At 48.5% G+C, this 16,496-nt stretch overlaps 1 protein-coding gene across 1 annotated transcript in view; it reads right to left on the bottom strand.

The window, feature by feature from the left end:
- CCDC180 (coiled-coil domain containing 180) overlaps nucleotides 1-16,496 on the bottom strand; it is a 56,091-nt gene that overhangs the window by 22,206 nt on the left and 17,389 nt on the right. Inside the window, exons 13-24 of the mRNA XM_082638122.1 lie at nucleotides 14,877-14,999; nucleotides 13,585-13,758; nucleotides 12,629-12,744; nucleotides 11,439-11,565; nucleotides 9,754-9,793; nucleotides 9,216-9,625; nucleotides 7,504-7,730; nucleotides 4,218-4,393; nucleotides 2,530-2,710; nucleotides 1,447-1,593; nucleotides 633-777; nucleotides 325-441 (exon numbers count right to left, since the gene is read on the bottom strand). Of these exons, the coding sequence (XP_082494248.1) occupies nucleotides 325-441; nucleotides 633-777; nucleotides 1,447-1,593; nucleotides 2,530-2,710; nucleotides 4,218-4,393; nucleotides 7,504-7,730; nucleotides 9,216-9,625; nucleotides 9,754-9,793; nucleotides 11,439-11,565; nucleotides 12,629-12,744; nucleotides 13,585-13,758; nucleotides 14,877-14,999 (1,983 nt within the window). The remainder of the gene's footprint in view (nucleotides 1-324; nucleotides 442-632; nucleotides 778-1,446; nucleotides 1,594-2,529; nucleotides 2,711-4,217; nucleotides 4,394-7,503; nucleotides 7,731-9,215; nucleotides 9,626-9,753; nucleotides 9,794-11,438; nucleotides 11,566-12,628; nucleotides 12,745-13,584; nucleotides 13,759-14,876; nucleotides 15,000-16,496) is intronic.

The raw sequence follows: 16,496 nt of genomic DNA, 5'->3' as shown, positions 1-16,496 counted from the left end.
TCTTGCCCTAAGTCACTTAATGACTCTCTGCCTCAGTTTCTTTATCTCTAAAATGGGGATAAGAACAGTACTTGCCTCACACAGCTCTTGTGCGGACTCACACAGTTAATCAAAATAAGCCCACTGGCAGGCTGCATGGTGCATAATAACTCAGTGGATGTTAGAAACTATTACAATTTAATCTCTGACTTCTGGGCTGGAGTGCAAGTCCCATGGGGCAGAGACCACACCAGTATCCCCAGCACCTGGGACAGTGCCTGACATGCAGGTGTGTGTGATAAACATCAAGTCCCATGGGGCAGATGAAGAATGAATCTGTCCTACCTCGCACTTGATGTTCACCTGCAGATTTGTCAGCAACCGCTGGATTTTCTCTATGAAAATAAGGTCCACAGACAGGTTATGGAATTTACTTTCAAACTTGTTGATGACATCATTAGCCTTAAAGAAAGAGAAAAAGTAAAGGAATGGAGCTTAATTTGGAACTTTTGGACTTTAGAAGCAGAGGGGGACAGGCTCAGTTAATGGTTGGAAAGGGGGCTTGACCAGCCTATCAGGCAGTGAGCAAGGTAACCACCTTGTAAGCGGGTATCACGGGAGCCTGGCTGGAGGTCGTGGTGGGGCCCGCTCACCTGGTCCAGGTACTCACTCTCCATCTTCTCCATGTTGATCATGATTAAATTTTCAACAGACTCTATCCGGGCAGCTTCCTTCTCCAGTCGACGACACAGTGAGTCAATTTCTTCAGAAGAAAAGTTGCCTCCCTCTGAGAACAATCTGAAAATAATTGGGGAGAAATAAATCCACTGATCAGACCTGAACCTTTCCACGCAGTCCAAATACTGTGGTTGACCAGGCTTTAGATTAAAAGTACAAGATCATGGAAAAACAAATGCAGGTAGCTCAAGGACAGAAGCAGGGCAACAACCCAAATGTCCATCAAGAGATGAATGGATAAACAAAATGTGGTACATCCACACAATGGAATATTACTGAGCCTTAAGAAGGAATGAAATTCTGACAGATGCTGTGACATGGATGAGCACTGAAGACATTATACTAAGTGAAAAAACAGACGCACAAGAGAACAAATCTGGTGTGATTTCACTTCTACAAGGTCCCTAGAATAGTCAAATTCATAGAGACCGAAAATAGAATGGTGGTTCCCAGGGGCTGGGGGAGGGCAAAATGGGCAGTTTGTGTTTAAGTTAGTGTTTAGAGATTCAATTTGTGAGGATGAAAATGTTCTGGAGATGGATGGTGGTGATGGTTGCACAACGGTGTGGATGTACTTAATGCCAGTGAACTGGACACCTAAAATGGTTAAAATGGATCATTTTATGTTACAGATATTTTATCCCTATTAAAAAATGGAGGGGCAAACAAGACCACCTCTCAATAGAGAAAGCCCAGTGGTCCACAGAGGCCCCAGATGCTGGGTCTCACCTGCAGTGCCTGACAAACTCAACGTTGGTGTGGCGAAGCTTGCCCAGGCTCTCCTCCAGGTACCGGCGGAAGCTGCGCAGGGTCACCTGGACGATGTTGACATAGCTGAGCAGCTCCTGGTGCAGAGTGCTTCTGACAGTGACCAGCCTGGGGGACACGGGAGGGCAGGGTGGTGACCTGGGCACAGGCGGGCAGCCTGGGAGGTGGCTTGAGCTCCACATGCCATGCCCAGCTGTGGGGTCACCAGAACCACTGCCTGTCTTCTCTGGGTAGAAAAAGAGTCCTTAGAAGGAAATTCACGATGCCAGTGCGTGTGGGGCTCTCAGTGAGCTGGACCAGAGGGCAGCCCTCTCCTCTGTCCGGCCCCTGCCACCAGATTGCTAAGAGAATCCCCAGGTCCTACTGACTCCGTCCCCTCCTTCCCCCACCCGCTCTCTCTAACTCACTCCCACAGACGTAGCTCCGGAGCCCGGGACTTCCTGGAAGCGCGGGCTGCAGGTTTCCCCTGTACACCCAAGTCTACCCTAACCAGCTCCCTCTGGCGCACCTGACCACGGTACAGACACCTTCAAGGGCTCCTCACCGGTGACCTGATGGAGGCCTCCCTGGGCACACAGGTGCCTCACCTCAAACCCCTGGGGGGCCTCTCGGGACCCCTCACTCTGCCCTGAGAGCAGGGCATCCCCACCTCGAGCTGGGCCAGTGCTCCTCTCCAACGGGAGAACCTGCCCCCTCCCCACCTTTCTCCATCCCAGGCCCGAGGGCCTCCTGCAGGAAGCTCTTCCGGACTTCCCCTGATAGGAGCGGTCTTTCCCACCATGGACGTTCCAGGACACATCATCTGCACCCCTGCACTCTGACCGCGGGCACCCTTTTCTCTCTTTGGCTGCTCCCCCACCCCCAATGCCCAGCCCCCGGCCAGATGCTTTACACAGTTGCACCCTTGCGAAGAGGTGAAAACCCTTCTGGAAACCCTGACCCTTCTATTATCCACAGAGGGTGGGGAACCACTCCTTTGAGAACAGCCACCTGGCTGGGATTCTAGGGCCACAAGGCTACAGCTGAGACCCCCAGTGCCCTTACTTCTGGCTCTTGGTGGTGCTCAAGATGATGTGCTCCAGGTCGTGAATCTTGCGCCAGAAGTCTTTTCTCCTCATGTTCTGCTCCTCTTGGAACTGGCAGAACATCATCCTCTCCTTCCTCAGCGTCTCCATCACCCCTGCACAGTGGCTGTCCAGCTGCTCTTGGTGAAGCAAGAGTTCGGCTGGAAAAGGACAAGGGGAGATGAGGCCCTCCAGGATCTCAAGCCAGCTCAGGACAGTGCTTTCCTGGACAGCGATGTGCCTCTCCCGGGCCAGCTACAGAACAGGGACCTTACAGGCCAAGGTCCCTTATCCTGTCCCCACTGCCCTCCCCGGGGCCTGGCCTGGGAATGGACACAGAGCTCAGGGAGGCCAATATGAGACAGCCCTGGGTCTTTAACTGGAGAGGAGGATCTGGCCAGCTGTGATCAGGGAGGTGCCTGCGGTGAAGATACCCTGCCTGCAGCAGAAGGGAACAAAGCCTGGGAGACGGAGAGCACCTCCCACCCCAGGAGCAGGTGGGATGGGTGTTGGGGAGGGCAGGGATCTTGATGCGAAGGCCTGGGAGAAAATAGCCAGCACAAAGCTGGGCAGTTGGCATGTGTCCCTTTGTATCAGTGGCTTCTCATTTCCATTGAGCCTCAGTTACAATGGACTTCAAGAGCTCCATCATAGGCCTTTAGAGTTAGCAGAGAGTCCCAGCTCACCTCATCTCACCTCCTACTGCCTGGAGTGGAGGAAGTGCTATGGTCTCAGCTCCGCCAAAAACAAACGGTGGGATTCTGGGGCTTTGTTTCTCCAGCCTCGTTTTTCACATTATGCACTGGGCCAGGAGTCAGGGAAGGGGCAGGAAACCAGCCTTCAGGGAGCATCTTTGTTTATATTTATTAATTAATGCACACATTTCCCATATGAGGACAACGAGGTTCCAAAAGTCAAGCTGGTCTCCCAAGGCCACAAGCATTGGGCCTCTGGAGTCCACACTCTTTCGCTGCTCCAGGCAATAGGAGGTTGGGTGGGGTCAGGTGGAGGCTCTCTGGACGCTTTCAGGGTCAATAATGGAGCTTAAAGTGTGACTCGAGTAAAAACCTGACAGGAGCCGTTGAAGGATCCAAATAAAAGTGCCCTCCCTCCAATTAATGGAGCCCTCTGCCTTAGAGAGGAATGGCATGTCTTTTTAAGTGTTAAAAATTGTAAGCTGAAAATAATGGCTACCATTTTTGGAGGTTCTGGCTTATGCCAGATGCTCATGATTCCTCACTGTACCATTTCAAGGAGAGTTAATTACCATCAACAGCATGCCCTCTGCAGGTTAGGAAGGGATCAGAGAGGTCAGGTAACCTGTCCAGAATCCCACAGCTAGGCAGGTTGAGCCTGTTAGCTCTGATTCCTGAACTACAGGCTTGCCTCTAGGGCATCTGCCATGCAGGTGTGTGTCTGACAGGTGTGTGAGCATATCTGGGATCCACAAAGCTAAAATAGGACAATACTCTTCATTTCAGCATCTAACACTTTCTTTAAAAAAACCTTAAATGAGGATTCTGAGTACAACCTTCTCTGCCAACCTGGGAGGTACGAACCCTCACGCACATCTTCCAACGTGTGATGACAACATGCTAAGCATTGCATGGTACAAGCTGCTAATGAATGTGGGGTTGCAATGGCACAGACACCGGGGGTCTGCAGTACCTGCCCTGACGTTGTGGATGTCCTTTTCAATGAACTGGGCTCTTGGCTGGTGCAGGTGCAGACGGAGCTCCAGTTCTGAATCCAGCTCATCAATCTTGGTGGCCACGATGACCCGGGCATTGAGGGCACATTGGTCAAACCACTTCTCTAAGTGCTCAAAAAAGCCAGCTCGAAGACTAAGGGAGAGACCAGCGAGGGTCAGCAATTGTGAGCAGGGAGATATCTTTCCACACTGATGCTTAAAGTGCTTCCCCTTCTACTCCTTCTTCCTTATTTTATTTCCCACTACACTGTATCTCTTTGTTTGGGTGGACCATCATTCATTTAGCCAGACCCCCTGCTGAAGGACATTGGGTGGTTTCCAACCATTTGTTCTTACAAAGAAGACTGCAATGAATAACCTCGTACATATGTCAAGTGTAGAACAATTTCTATAGGATAAATTCCCTGAAAGGGAACTATTGAATCAAAGCCTGAAATACGTTTGTGGATCTGGCAGATACAGCCAAACGGCTTCTGTTGCAAGACAACTTGAACTCCCATCAACGATGAATAAAAGTTCCTATTTATCCATAGCTTCAGAATGTATTGTCAAACTCTTGAATTTGACAATTTTGTCATACTATGACTGAGATTGAGCATATTTTCATGTGTTTAAGACTATTAAATTTCTTTTTCTGTGCACTATCCATTAATATCTTTTGTCCATCATTCTAGTGTGTAGTTGCCTTTTTTCTTATTAATTTCTAGGATCTCTTTATGTATTGGGAACATGAGGTCCTTTAACTGAGATGTGAGTTGCAAATATTCTTCCCAGTTTATTATTTCATCCTGTTAAAATGTAGAGTGATTTTCTTGGCTATATATTGTTAAGATGTTGGTTCTCTCCAAATGTATCTACATATCCAATACAATAACAATTAAAAGCTCGGCAAATGTCTTCTTTTGGAAACTGATGAGCTGATTTCAAACTTATATAGAAATACAAACGGCCAAGGAGAGTCAAAACAATCTTGGAGGATGTCAAGGTTGGAGGACTCACACCACCAGATAATAAGACTTAATATAAAGCTACAGTAATCAATCAGGGGGAGGTGGTGATGCGAGACCTGGCAGAGCAGTGGAGAGAGGAGAGTCTTCTCAAATGGTCTGGGGTCAACTGGTTATCCATATGGGAAAGAAATGAATCTGACTTCTACCTCATACATAAACAAAAATCAATTCCAGTTGAATTGTACATCTAACTACGAAATTTTAAAACTATAACATTTATGGTAGATAACACAGGAGAATATTTTCATGACCTTGGGGCAAGCAAAGATATCTTAGATAAGACAGAAGTTACCCTAAACCTAGTGAAAAAAACTGATGACTAGGGCCTTATTAAAAGGATTTCTGTTCATCAAAAGATACCTTTAAGAGAGTAAAAAAGGCAAGCACAGAGAGGGAATGAACATTTGCCATGTATTTAACTAACAAAAAACTCATATCTGAGATAGATAACTCACATAAATTAATAAGAAATAAGATAGGCAATCCACCAGAAAAAAAATGGGCAAAAAATGTGGCTAGGCATTTCACAGAAAGATTACTAAATGGCCAATAAGTATATGACAAGGTACATGGCATTGTTACTCATCAGGAAAATGCTAATTAAAACCACAATGAAAGACCACTACACATACACCAGAATGGCTAAAATAAAAACTACTGACAAAACCAAGTGAGGATGTGGAGCAACTGGAACTCTCATACACTGCTGTAAACTGTTAAAACAAAACCACTTTTGAAACCTCTTTGGCAGTATCTTTTGGTTGTATCTCCTCTGAGACAGATGGACCAAAAGATAGATGGACACACATATAAGTCAATTTCCCAACAATTCCACTCTTAGTTATATAGCTAACAGAAATGTATACACATGTTCACCAAAAGAAGCCGGACATAAAAGAATACATTCTATGGGATTCCATTTAAATAAGTTCAAAAACAAGCAAAACTAATTCAGAAGTTAGAATATTTGTTATCCTTGGGTAAGGGAGGGCAGTGACGTGAGATGGGTACATGAAGGGGGTTGGTAGTGCTGTCTTTCCCGCGAGTACTGATTACTGGGTGTGTTCCCTTTGGGTAATTAATTGAGCTATATGCTCATAATTTCCATACTTTTCGGTATGTATGCTATGCTTCAACATTCAAATCCAATCCGTTGAACACAGAACTATTTTTTTGGTTGGTCCCAAGGCCAGATGGCATAGTGTTTGGTTCAAGACTCTGGAATTACAGGGTCTAGGTTCATATCCTGGATTTAACTACTTCCTATCTCAGAGATCTTGTCCAAGTTATTAATTCTGAGCTTCAGTTTCTAGAATCACCTGTGAAATGAGCTAATTACAGTACCCCTCTCTTAGTTATTGAGAGTATTAAACTTTCTCAATAAATAGTAGCTCTGATGGTGGTCCTTGCTTTTCTTCATTCCCTGGTCTATGGAGAGGGCAGACAATGGCCTGTGACAGAGGAAGGAGGAGGATGAGGTTCAAGTCAGAAGACATTTTCAAGGTGAGATGCTGCTGAGGTGAAGGAGAATAGAGTCCAAAGGCCTGACTTCACTCCTTCTACTCCCTGCCTCTGGTCTCCTGTCCATGTGTAAACATGGGAGGTAGACTAACCAGGTGATCTCTAGCTGGTTAGTCCTAGCTATGACACTATAGTATCAGGAGGGCAATGCAAATGCTATCCAAGAGCCAAATGCAAATTTTCACATTTGTTCCAAATTCAAACATAAAGGATCAGAAAGAAATTTGGGAGTTAGGGGCGGTAAATGTTCAGTGGTAAAATTATTCTATATTCTTCATTGTACTTTTTTCAATTTTCTACATTAAATGTGTCCCATAACCAGAGCAAAATACCATACTGATATACTCATAACTATGGTCTATATCTATATAATTTTCCTAAAAAAGAAAAGAAAAGGAACTCTAATATTAACAGGCATGCCAGGATCTAGAACCCAGAAACACCTTCAGGGAAAACCCTGTTTCTTATGTATTGATACAAGGCCCAGGCCAGCAAGTCATCCTGGGACAGGCAGAGGGCTCACTCTCACAGAGGATATCTGTGACTGCGAAAAATCCCTGGACATCTGCTACTTTGTGTTGTGTTTCTCATCTCTACCCTCAGTTACCTACTTGTTTTCTATTCCATCGAAACTAGTCCAATCTTCCATTATACTATTTCACCTTGTTAATAAAACTCAAGGAGAATGAGAATAAAAGGGTTCTTTACTCACTGTTTCTTAATTTCTAAAACTAGTCTGGATAGAATGATCACTTGTTCTAGGACACTGGCACTGGAAGTGTCACTGAAGAGAATGGCAGAAAGGTTGGAATGGGGCCTCTTGCTACTCTCTTCTTTTTCCAGGGGCAGGAAGACAAAGTAAGTGTTTCCACTGGACGTTGTGAAGGACTCCATTTCCTCGTGGGAGACCGCTCCCAGACTCTCTTCCTGGGCTCTGACCTAAGCAGAAAACAAGACTTTTAGACTTGCCATCATCAAACAGACTTGGTGATCCCTACCACAGGTTCCTTGACATCAGAGGTTGTAAACCTGTGGGACAAATCTTGCCTATAATTGCTTTTTACCCATACAGTGCCTTTTAAAATTGGGAAATTCCACCTAAAAATCTGGATTTCTGATTTCTTTTTAAAACCAGAAAATCTGGCAATTCTGAGACTACATTCCCACAGGGCATTGTTGGCTGGAACTGAATAATGGCTGCATGGCTGCCATCGACTGAACGTTGACGTCCCTCCAAAATTCATATCCCCAGTGTGTTGGTGATTGTAGGTGGGCATTGGGAGGTTATTAGGTCACGTAGGCAGAGCCGTCCCTCATGAATGGGGTTAGTGCCCTTATAAAAGAGATCTCAGAGAGCTCTTGGCCCTTCCACCATGCAAGGACACAGAAAGAAGGCAGCTGTTTGTGAACCAAGAAGTAGGCCCTCACCAGACACTGAAGCTGCCAGCGCCTGGATCTTGAATTCCCAGCCTCCAGAACTGTGAGAAATAATTATCTGCTGTTTATAAGCCACCCAGTCTGTGGTGTTCTGTTAGCGCAGCCTGAAAGGACTAAGACAGTAGTCTCTCTCATGTGTCACTATTTTACACTTGGGGTCCACTCTTTTCTATTACATGCCTGTGGACATTTGAGTTTGGGGTCCCTGTTCAAAAAGAGGTCTCATATGCCAATTCTTCCACAGCAATATAGGAAAAGAGTCTTTTGCAATTTCATGATTATGGAATTCAAATTACTGTTCTGTGAGTTTGAATGTGTTTTGAGGACAAGATTTATTAATATGAGAGTTACTTCCCTGCACTCTAAGGGGAGCTATCTGCCAACTTGGATATGGATCTTTTTTCTTGCATAAGCAGAGAATGGGAAGAGAGAAGGAATGGAGGAGCTAAGTTGGTCTACACAATAAAGAGGAGCTGGGAAAGAGGGAGGACCAGGGAGGGATGAGGAAAGTCGAGGGGTGACTTCAGAGTAGGTTGCAAGATGGGATGTGAGGAGAGGAAGGTGAATTTTAAAAAGCATTGCTGGGCTTCCCTGGTGGCGCAGTGGTTGAGAGTCCGCCTGCCGATGCAGGGGACACGGGTTCGTGCCCCGGTCCGGGAAGATCCCGCGTGCCATGGAGCAGCTGGGCTCGTGAGCCATGGCCACTGAGCCTGCGCGTCCGGAGCCTGTGCTCCGCAACGGGAGAGGTCACAACAGTGAGAGGCCCGCATACCGCAAAAAAAAAAAAAAAAAAAAAAAAAAAAAGCATTGCTGTGAGATAAGAATTGGATCCCTGCTGACAAAAATAAAAGGTGTGTATACATTTGTTATTCTCTATATGTATCCCAGTGGAGACTGCGCCACAGGGGACCCCAGCTTGTCTTAGGGACACACAGAGTGAACACAGCACACCTTCCATACCCAAGAGTGAATCTGCTGCTGGCCTACCTCATCCATAGATGACCTCTCACGCTCTTCCTCCTCTTCCTCCCTTTCCTCCTCCACCTTTTCCTTTTTTTCCTCCTCTTCTTCTTCATGAACCATCATGTTTGCCTGGTTCAGGGGTGATTTTAAGGAGCTGTCTCTTTCAACCTGCATTTCTTCTAATCCCGGAATAGGGTCCTCTCTGGACTCATCCATCTCTTCACTCAGTACAGACTTTTCCTGTGGCCTTACTACCACCTCTTGAGTGGTGGGGGACTCGATTTCTTGATCTTCTTCTTCTTCTATGTCTTCCACTGGCCTGGGGGAACTCGTTCCCCTACTTAAGCTTTCCTCACCTTTGCTCGTGTCTGCTTTAGGCCTTTGTTTTCCCCTCAGTTTTCTCATTCTCTCCTGGAATTGCTTTCCATGTGGTTCTGTTGATGACCAAGCCCAAAGCCCAGGAAGAGACAGGTTACCAATGCAGCCTGATTGGGACTCCCCAGCCCCCAGATATACAAGCGTGGAGTCGGGGAGACTCAGACTTGAATTGTAAAAGTGTTACCTGGTGCCCTCAGTCGGAAAATGACTTCACCCTCCAAGTTCTACAAGGCAAAAACACGGACACTGAATGAGCAGAGTGCCACTTCTGAGGGTGTATCTTTTCTTTTAAGGAAAAGGCCCCTCCCCTCCCCTTCTACAGCTGATGCAGGCCTTGACCACTTATTTCACAGGGGTAATCAGGGTGTTCCCAGTCAGTTTTCCTTAATCCCAAGCAGGCTAGCAAAGCTTTCATCACACAATGGCAATCACAGAATAAAATATTCTGACACATTTTTAGTAGTGATCTGGAGCAAAAAGCAAGAAAGTAAAAATGGAGGGATGCAAACAAAGGGGCAGGAATCTGCTGCACCCAGTGCTGGATGCAAACATACAGAATGAACATGATTTACAAGATCTGGGAGCCCCCTTGTCAACACTACAAATTCCCTCTCTCACAGGCTGTGGGTGAAGTTGTGGATATAGTGTGTCATGGATAAGTGTGGATCTGAATTCCAGCTCCTCACAAGCTGGGTGACCTTGGGCAAGCCCCTTAAACCCTATGGGCTCAGTGTCCTCCCTGTGACACAGAGACCACAGTAGCACCTACACTTTAACCCAGGCAACCAGATGGATCTCAAAGGTAGTGAGCTTCCCCACTGACAGCTTGAGTTCTGCCTCAAGCCAGGTGCCCCATGAAGCATTTACGAGCAATTGGGACAGGGATCCCTGCTGAGGGGAGGGATTCTCTGAGGAGTCAGGAACCCCACACCTATAGGAAACCCGCACCAAGTTCAGTGTCAGCCACAAGTATCTTCAGCCCTGGCCGTGCAGGACTCTGGGTGCGTGTGTGGGAAAGAGCCAACTCTGGGAGAGTCAGACCAGGACACTCCGGGCATTCGTGCATTTACCAGGGAGCACTCAGTGTGTCTGAATTATGTGCAGGGCACTGCTGAGGGCAGTCAAAGCTGGACGAAAGTTAGGGAGGGCACACCTGCCCCTCAGAAAACCCCTTCCAGTAGGATGCCCTGAACTCCTGCATTTGACAGCGACCAACGTACAAGCACGTTCAGGGAAAGGAGAGGTGACGGGGTGAGGAAGGGGAGATGAGGGTCAGAGTGAGTGGGTGGGATCTTGTCACTGGCAGTGGCTGGAAGTATGGGTGGGTTTGGGGTGTGTGGAAACAGAAGGATCCCAGCAGAGGAGCAGGGTGAGGAAGGGCAGGGGGCAGTGGCAGATGCAGGAAGAGTGAGGAGTTTGCTGAAGCAGGGAGAGTCAGGGCGGGAACCAGATGCGGGGGGCCTCTGAGGTCATCTAGGGACTGTGGGCTGGGTTTGGTAGGGGCTGCAGAGCTGGTGAGGGCCTTTTGAGCAGGAGAGTGGGTACATCAGAGCTGTATTTTAGGAGGGTTATGCAGCAGTGGTGAGTTGGGTGAATGGAACTCAAAGAGTCACATAAATTAGCCTTTTAATTGTAATTCCATTCAAGCCTGAGGCCTGGATTCTGAGCCTTTCAACCTCTTTTAATATGAGAAGAGATGGTCTCTTTAGGAGACGCTTTTAGCTTCTCACTCCTTGATGTCCTGACATAGATTCTAACTCCCCACAGTCCAGAGAGGCAATCAAAATTGAGGCAAATAAGACCTAGAAGTCATCCTCTCCCCATTGCTCCTTGGTGAGCAGCTGGGATTTTTTGTAACCCTTTCCATACCTGTTCAAAGATTTCACGAACACAGAAGTGTCGGCTGAGGGTGGAGCTGTAGGAGTTGAGTTCCTTCAGTATGATCGCTGGGTACTCCATCACTTCCTTTGTCAGGAGGACATGAAAACTCTCATACCTGGGAGGCAGGGAGGTGAGACCACTGTCTAAGGGGGGTCAGCTGGGTGTGAGAGACCCCAGCCAAGAGCCATGCCTGGGACCACATGGAGGTGGGCTTGTATCTGGCGTTTAGTCCTGCGCAGAGCTACTGCGTAGGTTTCCTTTTACAATAAGTCTTTGGTTTGTTTTGCTATTTTTCTGATCATACAAAGAATACATACTCTTTGTAGAACATTTAGGAAACACATGCGAGAGAGTTCTCTTCATGCTGTAACATGGGTTCCCACTTCCTGTCTACTGTACTAACCCTGTCCTTGAACTTTACCTATATCATCCCATCAAGCACTCCAAAACCCCAAGGCCCAGACTTTTATCTGTTCCCTAGGTAAGAAGACCAAGGTTCAGGGGGTTACTTATTTGCTTTAAAACGTACTTCTGAATCTAAGTACTGCAGTCAATTGGCAGTGCAGTTCCATTTCTGTGAATAGTCCTTACAGAATTAGTTGTACAAAGGCACAAAGGTACAAGATAGTTTACAGGGAACTGTTTTTAATATTGAGAGATTGGCACCAGTCTTAAAAAGCTAATCAACTGGAGGATGGTTAAATCATTATGAAGCATCCATATTAATGAATGGATGGTCATTTAAAAATGAAAATATATCTGCAGTTATAGAACAATTCTTATTTTAAAAACACTGTATGTGTATATATATATCCACATTTATAAATGTCTATGTTCACAAAAAGGATGAGTTGGGCAGAAATTAGGAGAATTTCCTATGTGTTTGTATTTGTTAACTTTTTTTTCTTTAACAAAGCATGTATGTTTTAAAATTTAAGAAGGTGGGGGGAGGGTCCATGCTCTTGACCTTTAAACTACATGGCCTAGAAACCTCCCTCCATAAACTTTTCTGATCAAAGTTCTCCCTGAAACCTTTTGTGTTGGCTGAGGGTAGAGCTGCAAAGAACCACAATGGTCTCTGAAGTTGGAGACATCATTGGGTTGGGCTCCTAGGCAGGCACCCTCTGATCTTGAATATGAATTCCAGGCTATCCCCTTCTGGCGTCTGGTCTGCCTACCTGCATTTCATATTCTTCAGAAAATCTTTGGCCTTTTCCAGGTGTAACTTCAGGGTATTCTCACAGCTTTGCTGCCTCAGTTGGTCCAAGAGCTTACCAAGGTGAGCCTCCTGGGCCTGGCAGCCACACCCCAAACAGAAGGAAGCAGATGTGAGTTACCAGAGCTCGACGAGTGTACGTGACACGCAGAGACCCTGCCCCTGGAGCTGAGGTCCAGGTGCCCCGGGCAGGCTCTATTCTACAAAAGGGGCACCAAATGTACCACCACCCTTACTCTCACTGCTCTGGGCCTTTGGGCTCTTTTCCCTGCCTGGAATGTTCTTCTCTGTCTACTTTATATCCCTGGAGACCCCGCCTAGATGGGACTCCTCAGGGACATGTCCCTCACCCCCAGCCCGCCCAGGCAGACCCCGCTACACCTTCCGGAGGCACCCACTCCTTGCTCTCCTCTCACCTGTTGTGCTTGACGTCAGATGCTGAGTGCACCCCTCCACCCCTAGACTGTGTGAAGGCAGGTGGGTGGGGGCCAGCTCATGTCCTGTGGGGACAGGATGACTGCCAGAGGTAGATGCTCCATGCCCCCCAGTCTGTCTCTCAGACAGACCCCCTCACAGACATGTCTGGATCCGGCACCCATCGCACAACCTGGACCTGACTCTGGTAGGATTCTTCTGCTCCCATGCAGCCCCATGACCAAGGTGAGCCTCAGTTTCCTATCTGCTCAAGTTTTATAGCTTGAGCTTTTACATTTGAGTCTAAGATACATTTGGGGTTAATTTTTCTATAAAAATAAAATACATAAAATATGGTGTGAAGTATGGATTGAACTTCTTTGTTTTGCATCTGAACGCTGGCTGAGTTCACGGGCCACCAAGCAGAGCCACTGGGCAGCTGACAGCCTGGGTGTGGCCCTTCGCGCATGCCTTGTGGGGGCTACCTGGATGCCGGGCCCACACCTGGCTCTCGTGGCTGTGCTTCTGCCGCTGCTGCTCCATCCTCTTCTCGAGCTCCAGCTCCCGCTTCGACAGCATGCTCCGATGTACCTCCCACAGCTGCACAGCCTCCTGGAAATAGCCGAAGAGATCTGAGCTCTGCCTCTCTGTCTGCTTCGCCACGGCCTCGAAGGATTTCTGCGGTGGAGGAACCCAGAGAAGGGGCCTTAAGTGCCAACTGGCCCAGGCTGAGGAGAAGAGCCCCGCTCACAGGGCTCCCTCGCCGGCCAGTGGAGGCCCATGTCACTGGCCATCACTGCCTGGGCACCATCCCTCAAGGTTATCTTCTGTGCCACATCGTGGCTCACGGTCCCCTCTCTGCTGGGACAGCATTTCTGGTCTGTCCAAGGCCATGCCCTCAGACTGGTTGACCTGAAGTCCCATCTCTAGACCTGCCCCGTGTCCACTGAAGTCCCTGACAGGAAAAAGATGGAGTTTGGGGCCTACAGAGAAGAAGGTGCCACCCTAGACACCAGCCTGGCATCAGGTGGGCCATACCCACCTTGACCTGAGGTATCCCTCCTTCTTTGGATTCCCTGACTCAGCACCTGAGCCAAACACCACAGTCTACTGTTAAATCCTCACCTCTCCCTCTTTCATGTGTGTCTTTTATACTCTCCTAGGGTCTGGGGTTGGCAAACTGTGGCCTGTGAGCTAAATATAGCCCCCTGCCTATTTTTGTTTAACCTTGGAAGCTAAGCACAGATTTTACATTTTTTAATGGCTGAAGAAAACCTAAAGAAGATATTTAATGATGTAAAAATTACATGAAATTCAAATTTCAGTGTCCATAAATAAAGTTTTATTGAAACACAGCCATACCCATTCATTTCTGCATTGCATAGGGCTGCTTCTGTGTGACGGCAGCAGAGCGAGAATTTGTGCCAGAAACCTGACAGCCCACACAGCCTAAAATATTTACTATCTGGCCCTTTACAGAAAACGTTTGCTGACCCCTGCTCTAGACTCTAAGCATCATGGGATGCAGGCTTATTGCTCCTCGTGACCTTCAGCACCTAGACTCGGCAAGGGCTCGGGGAGCACTCACTGCCCGAGACTGTTCAACTGGAGTCCACAGGTGACTGAGGCATCAAGGGGTGAGCCTGGAGCACCCAGCACAGGGGCACTGCTCCGAGGGGCTGCACGCACCAGTGACAGCAGAGTCGTAAGCCCCTGGGCTCCCACTCCTCTCACAGCCCAGCACGCCGGGTACCCCCCACCCTGCTCTCCAGCCGCACGGGTCCCCAGTTACGCACATCCAAGACCTCCAGCTCCTCCTCCACCTTGTTCTGGAGATTTCCCACCATCTGGAAGAAGGACGGGCTCACCAGGCTCTCTGCTTCCTCCTCAGTGAAGGCCTTCCAGTCCAGCAGCTGCTTCTGGAGAGGAACAAGGCAGAGCCCGGCTTAGGACTGATGGGGGCTTCACCTCAGGGCTGGTGCTGCCCCCTGAGATCACCTCCCAGCCATCCCTGAGAACGCGGCGGAAACTCCCACAGCGGTGGAGACAGTCCAGCTTTATCTGCCCACTGTGTCCAGGTGCTGTGTGCTGCCCCTGTTCACTGAATCCCCCAGAGGTGTTCTCATTAGCCCCGTTTGGCAGATAGGAAACTAAAGCTCACAGAAGTGAAGGAACCTGATGGAGGTCACACACCTGGCAAGTGGTGGAACTGGGATCTGAACTCAGAACTATCCTACTGCACACCCTACAGACATCAACCGCCATCCTACACGGCCTCAGCGTTGCTGTAAGCCAGACACGGCTCCCATTTCCTGTCTGGAATTAGGCCAACTGGAAAGCCAGCTCTCCATATTAATAAAGACTTGATTTATGCACAAAATCTAGAATAAATCAACCTCCCCCAAATTAAAAACATGTCTCCAGTGGTATACTTCCAATGCCGCTGCCCAGGAACACCAGGCGCCCTCTGTCAGGCTCAGAGTGCTCTTGGGGTACATGAGGACGTCAGCATTCACCCCCTGCATGCACCCAACCAGGGGCCATGAGCATGGGTACAAGGCGTCAGCACTCAGGGCCACAGGGCCACGGGGCTCTGGGGAGGGCGTGAGTGACGAGGTGGTGAGCGCTGGGGGTGTGGTCTTGGGGAGGCTCTCCAAGGGCACGAGGTTTCCCTCCAGGCTTTACTCCTAAAGTTTGACGCCCCTAAAGGGCTGACTGAGAGGCACGTGACTGCCCCTAAGGCCACAGAGCAAGTGGGCAGAGCCCTGTGGGCTCGGACAGCCCCTGGGCCTTTTGCAAACGGGTCTTCTCACCTCCAGATGGGGCCAGCGACACCCACTCTGCAGGGCCTTGTAGGATCTGATGAGAGTGGGTGCAAGATGTGGCACAGCCCCCAGAGACCACAGCGTGCGCACCGTGCACCGCGCTGGCGAGCGTTCTGCTCCCCTGAACTCTGCTCACCTCAGAGTCTTGGCGGCAGAGCCAAAGCTCGACAGACACACACGTGAGGGGTGGATGGAGGAACAGGCGCTTCTTGGGGCCCGCAGGTGAGACTCTCATGGCTTGGGGACTCCTACCGCCAGAGCCGGCAGGTTACACCATCTTCAAAATGATTAGGCTTTTGGGGGTTTTTCATCTAAAGTTTTCCCAAGGAGGCAGGGAGGGGGCATTCTGACACAGTATGTCCTTGCACCTCAGAAAACCAGGCATTGTAATTGAAGGGGGTTGTGAGAGGACTTGCTGTCTCACCCTCTAACAGAGGTGGGCAGGTGGAGTGAAGTTGTGTGTGATGCCAGTGGCAACACTATCTACAAAAGGGAAGCATTGGAAATAACTCCCATGACATGACCTCCACTGAATAAATAAAGTGAAGTGATACAAAGGGTCAAGGGTGAAGGCTGAGGTGATCAGAGGGT

The sequence above is a fragment of the Mesoplodon mirus genome, assembly GCF_964341445.2.
Source record: "Mesoplodon mirus genome assembly, chromosome: 1".
Taxonomy (NCBI): domain Eukaryota; kingdom Metazoa; phylum Chordata; class Mammalia; order Artiodactyla; family Ziphiidae; genus Mesoplodon; species Mesoplodon mirus.
This window is presented reverse-complemented; position numbering and strand designations above follow the sequence as displayed.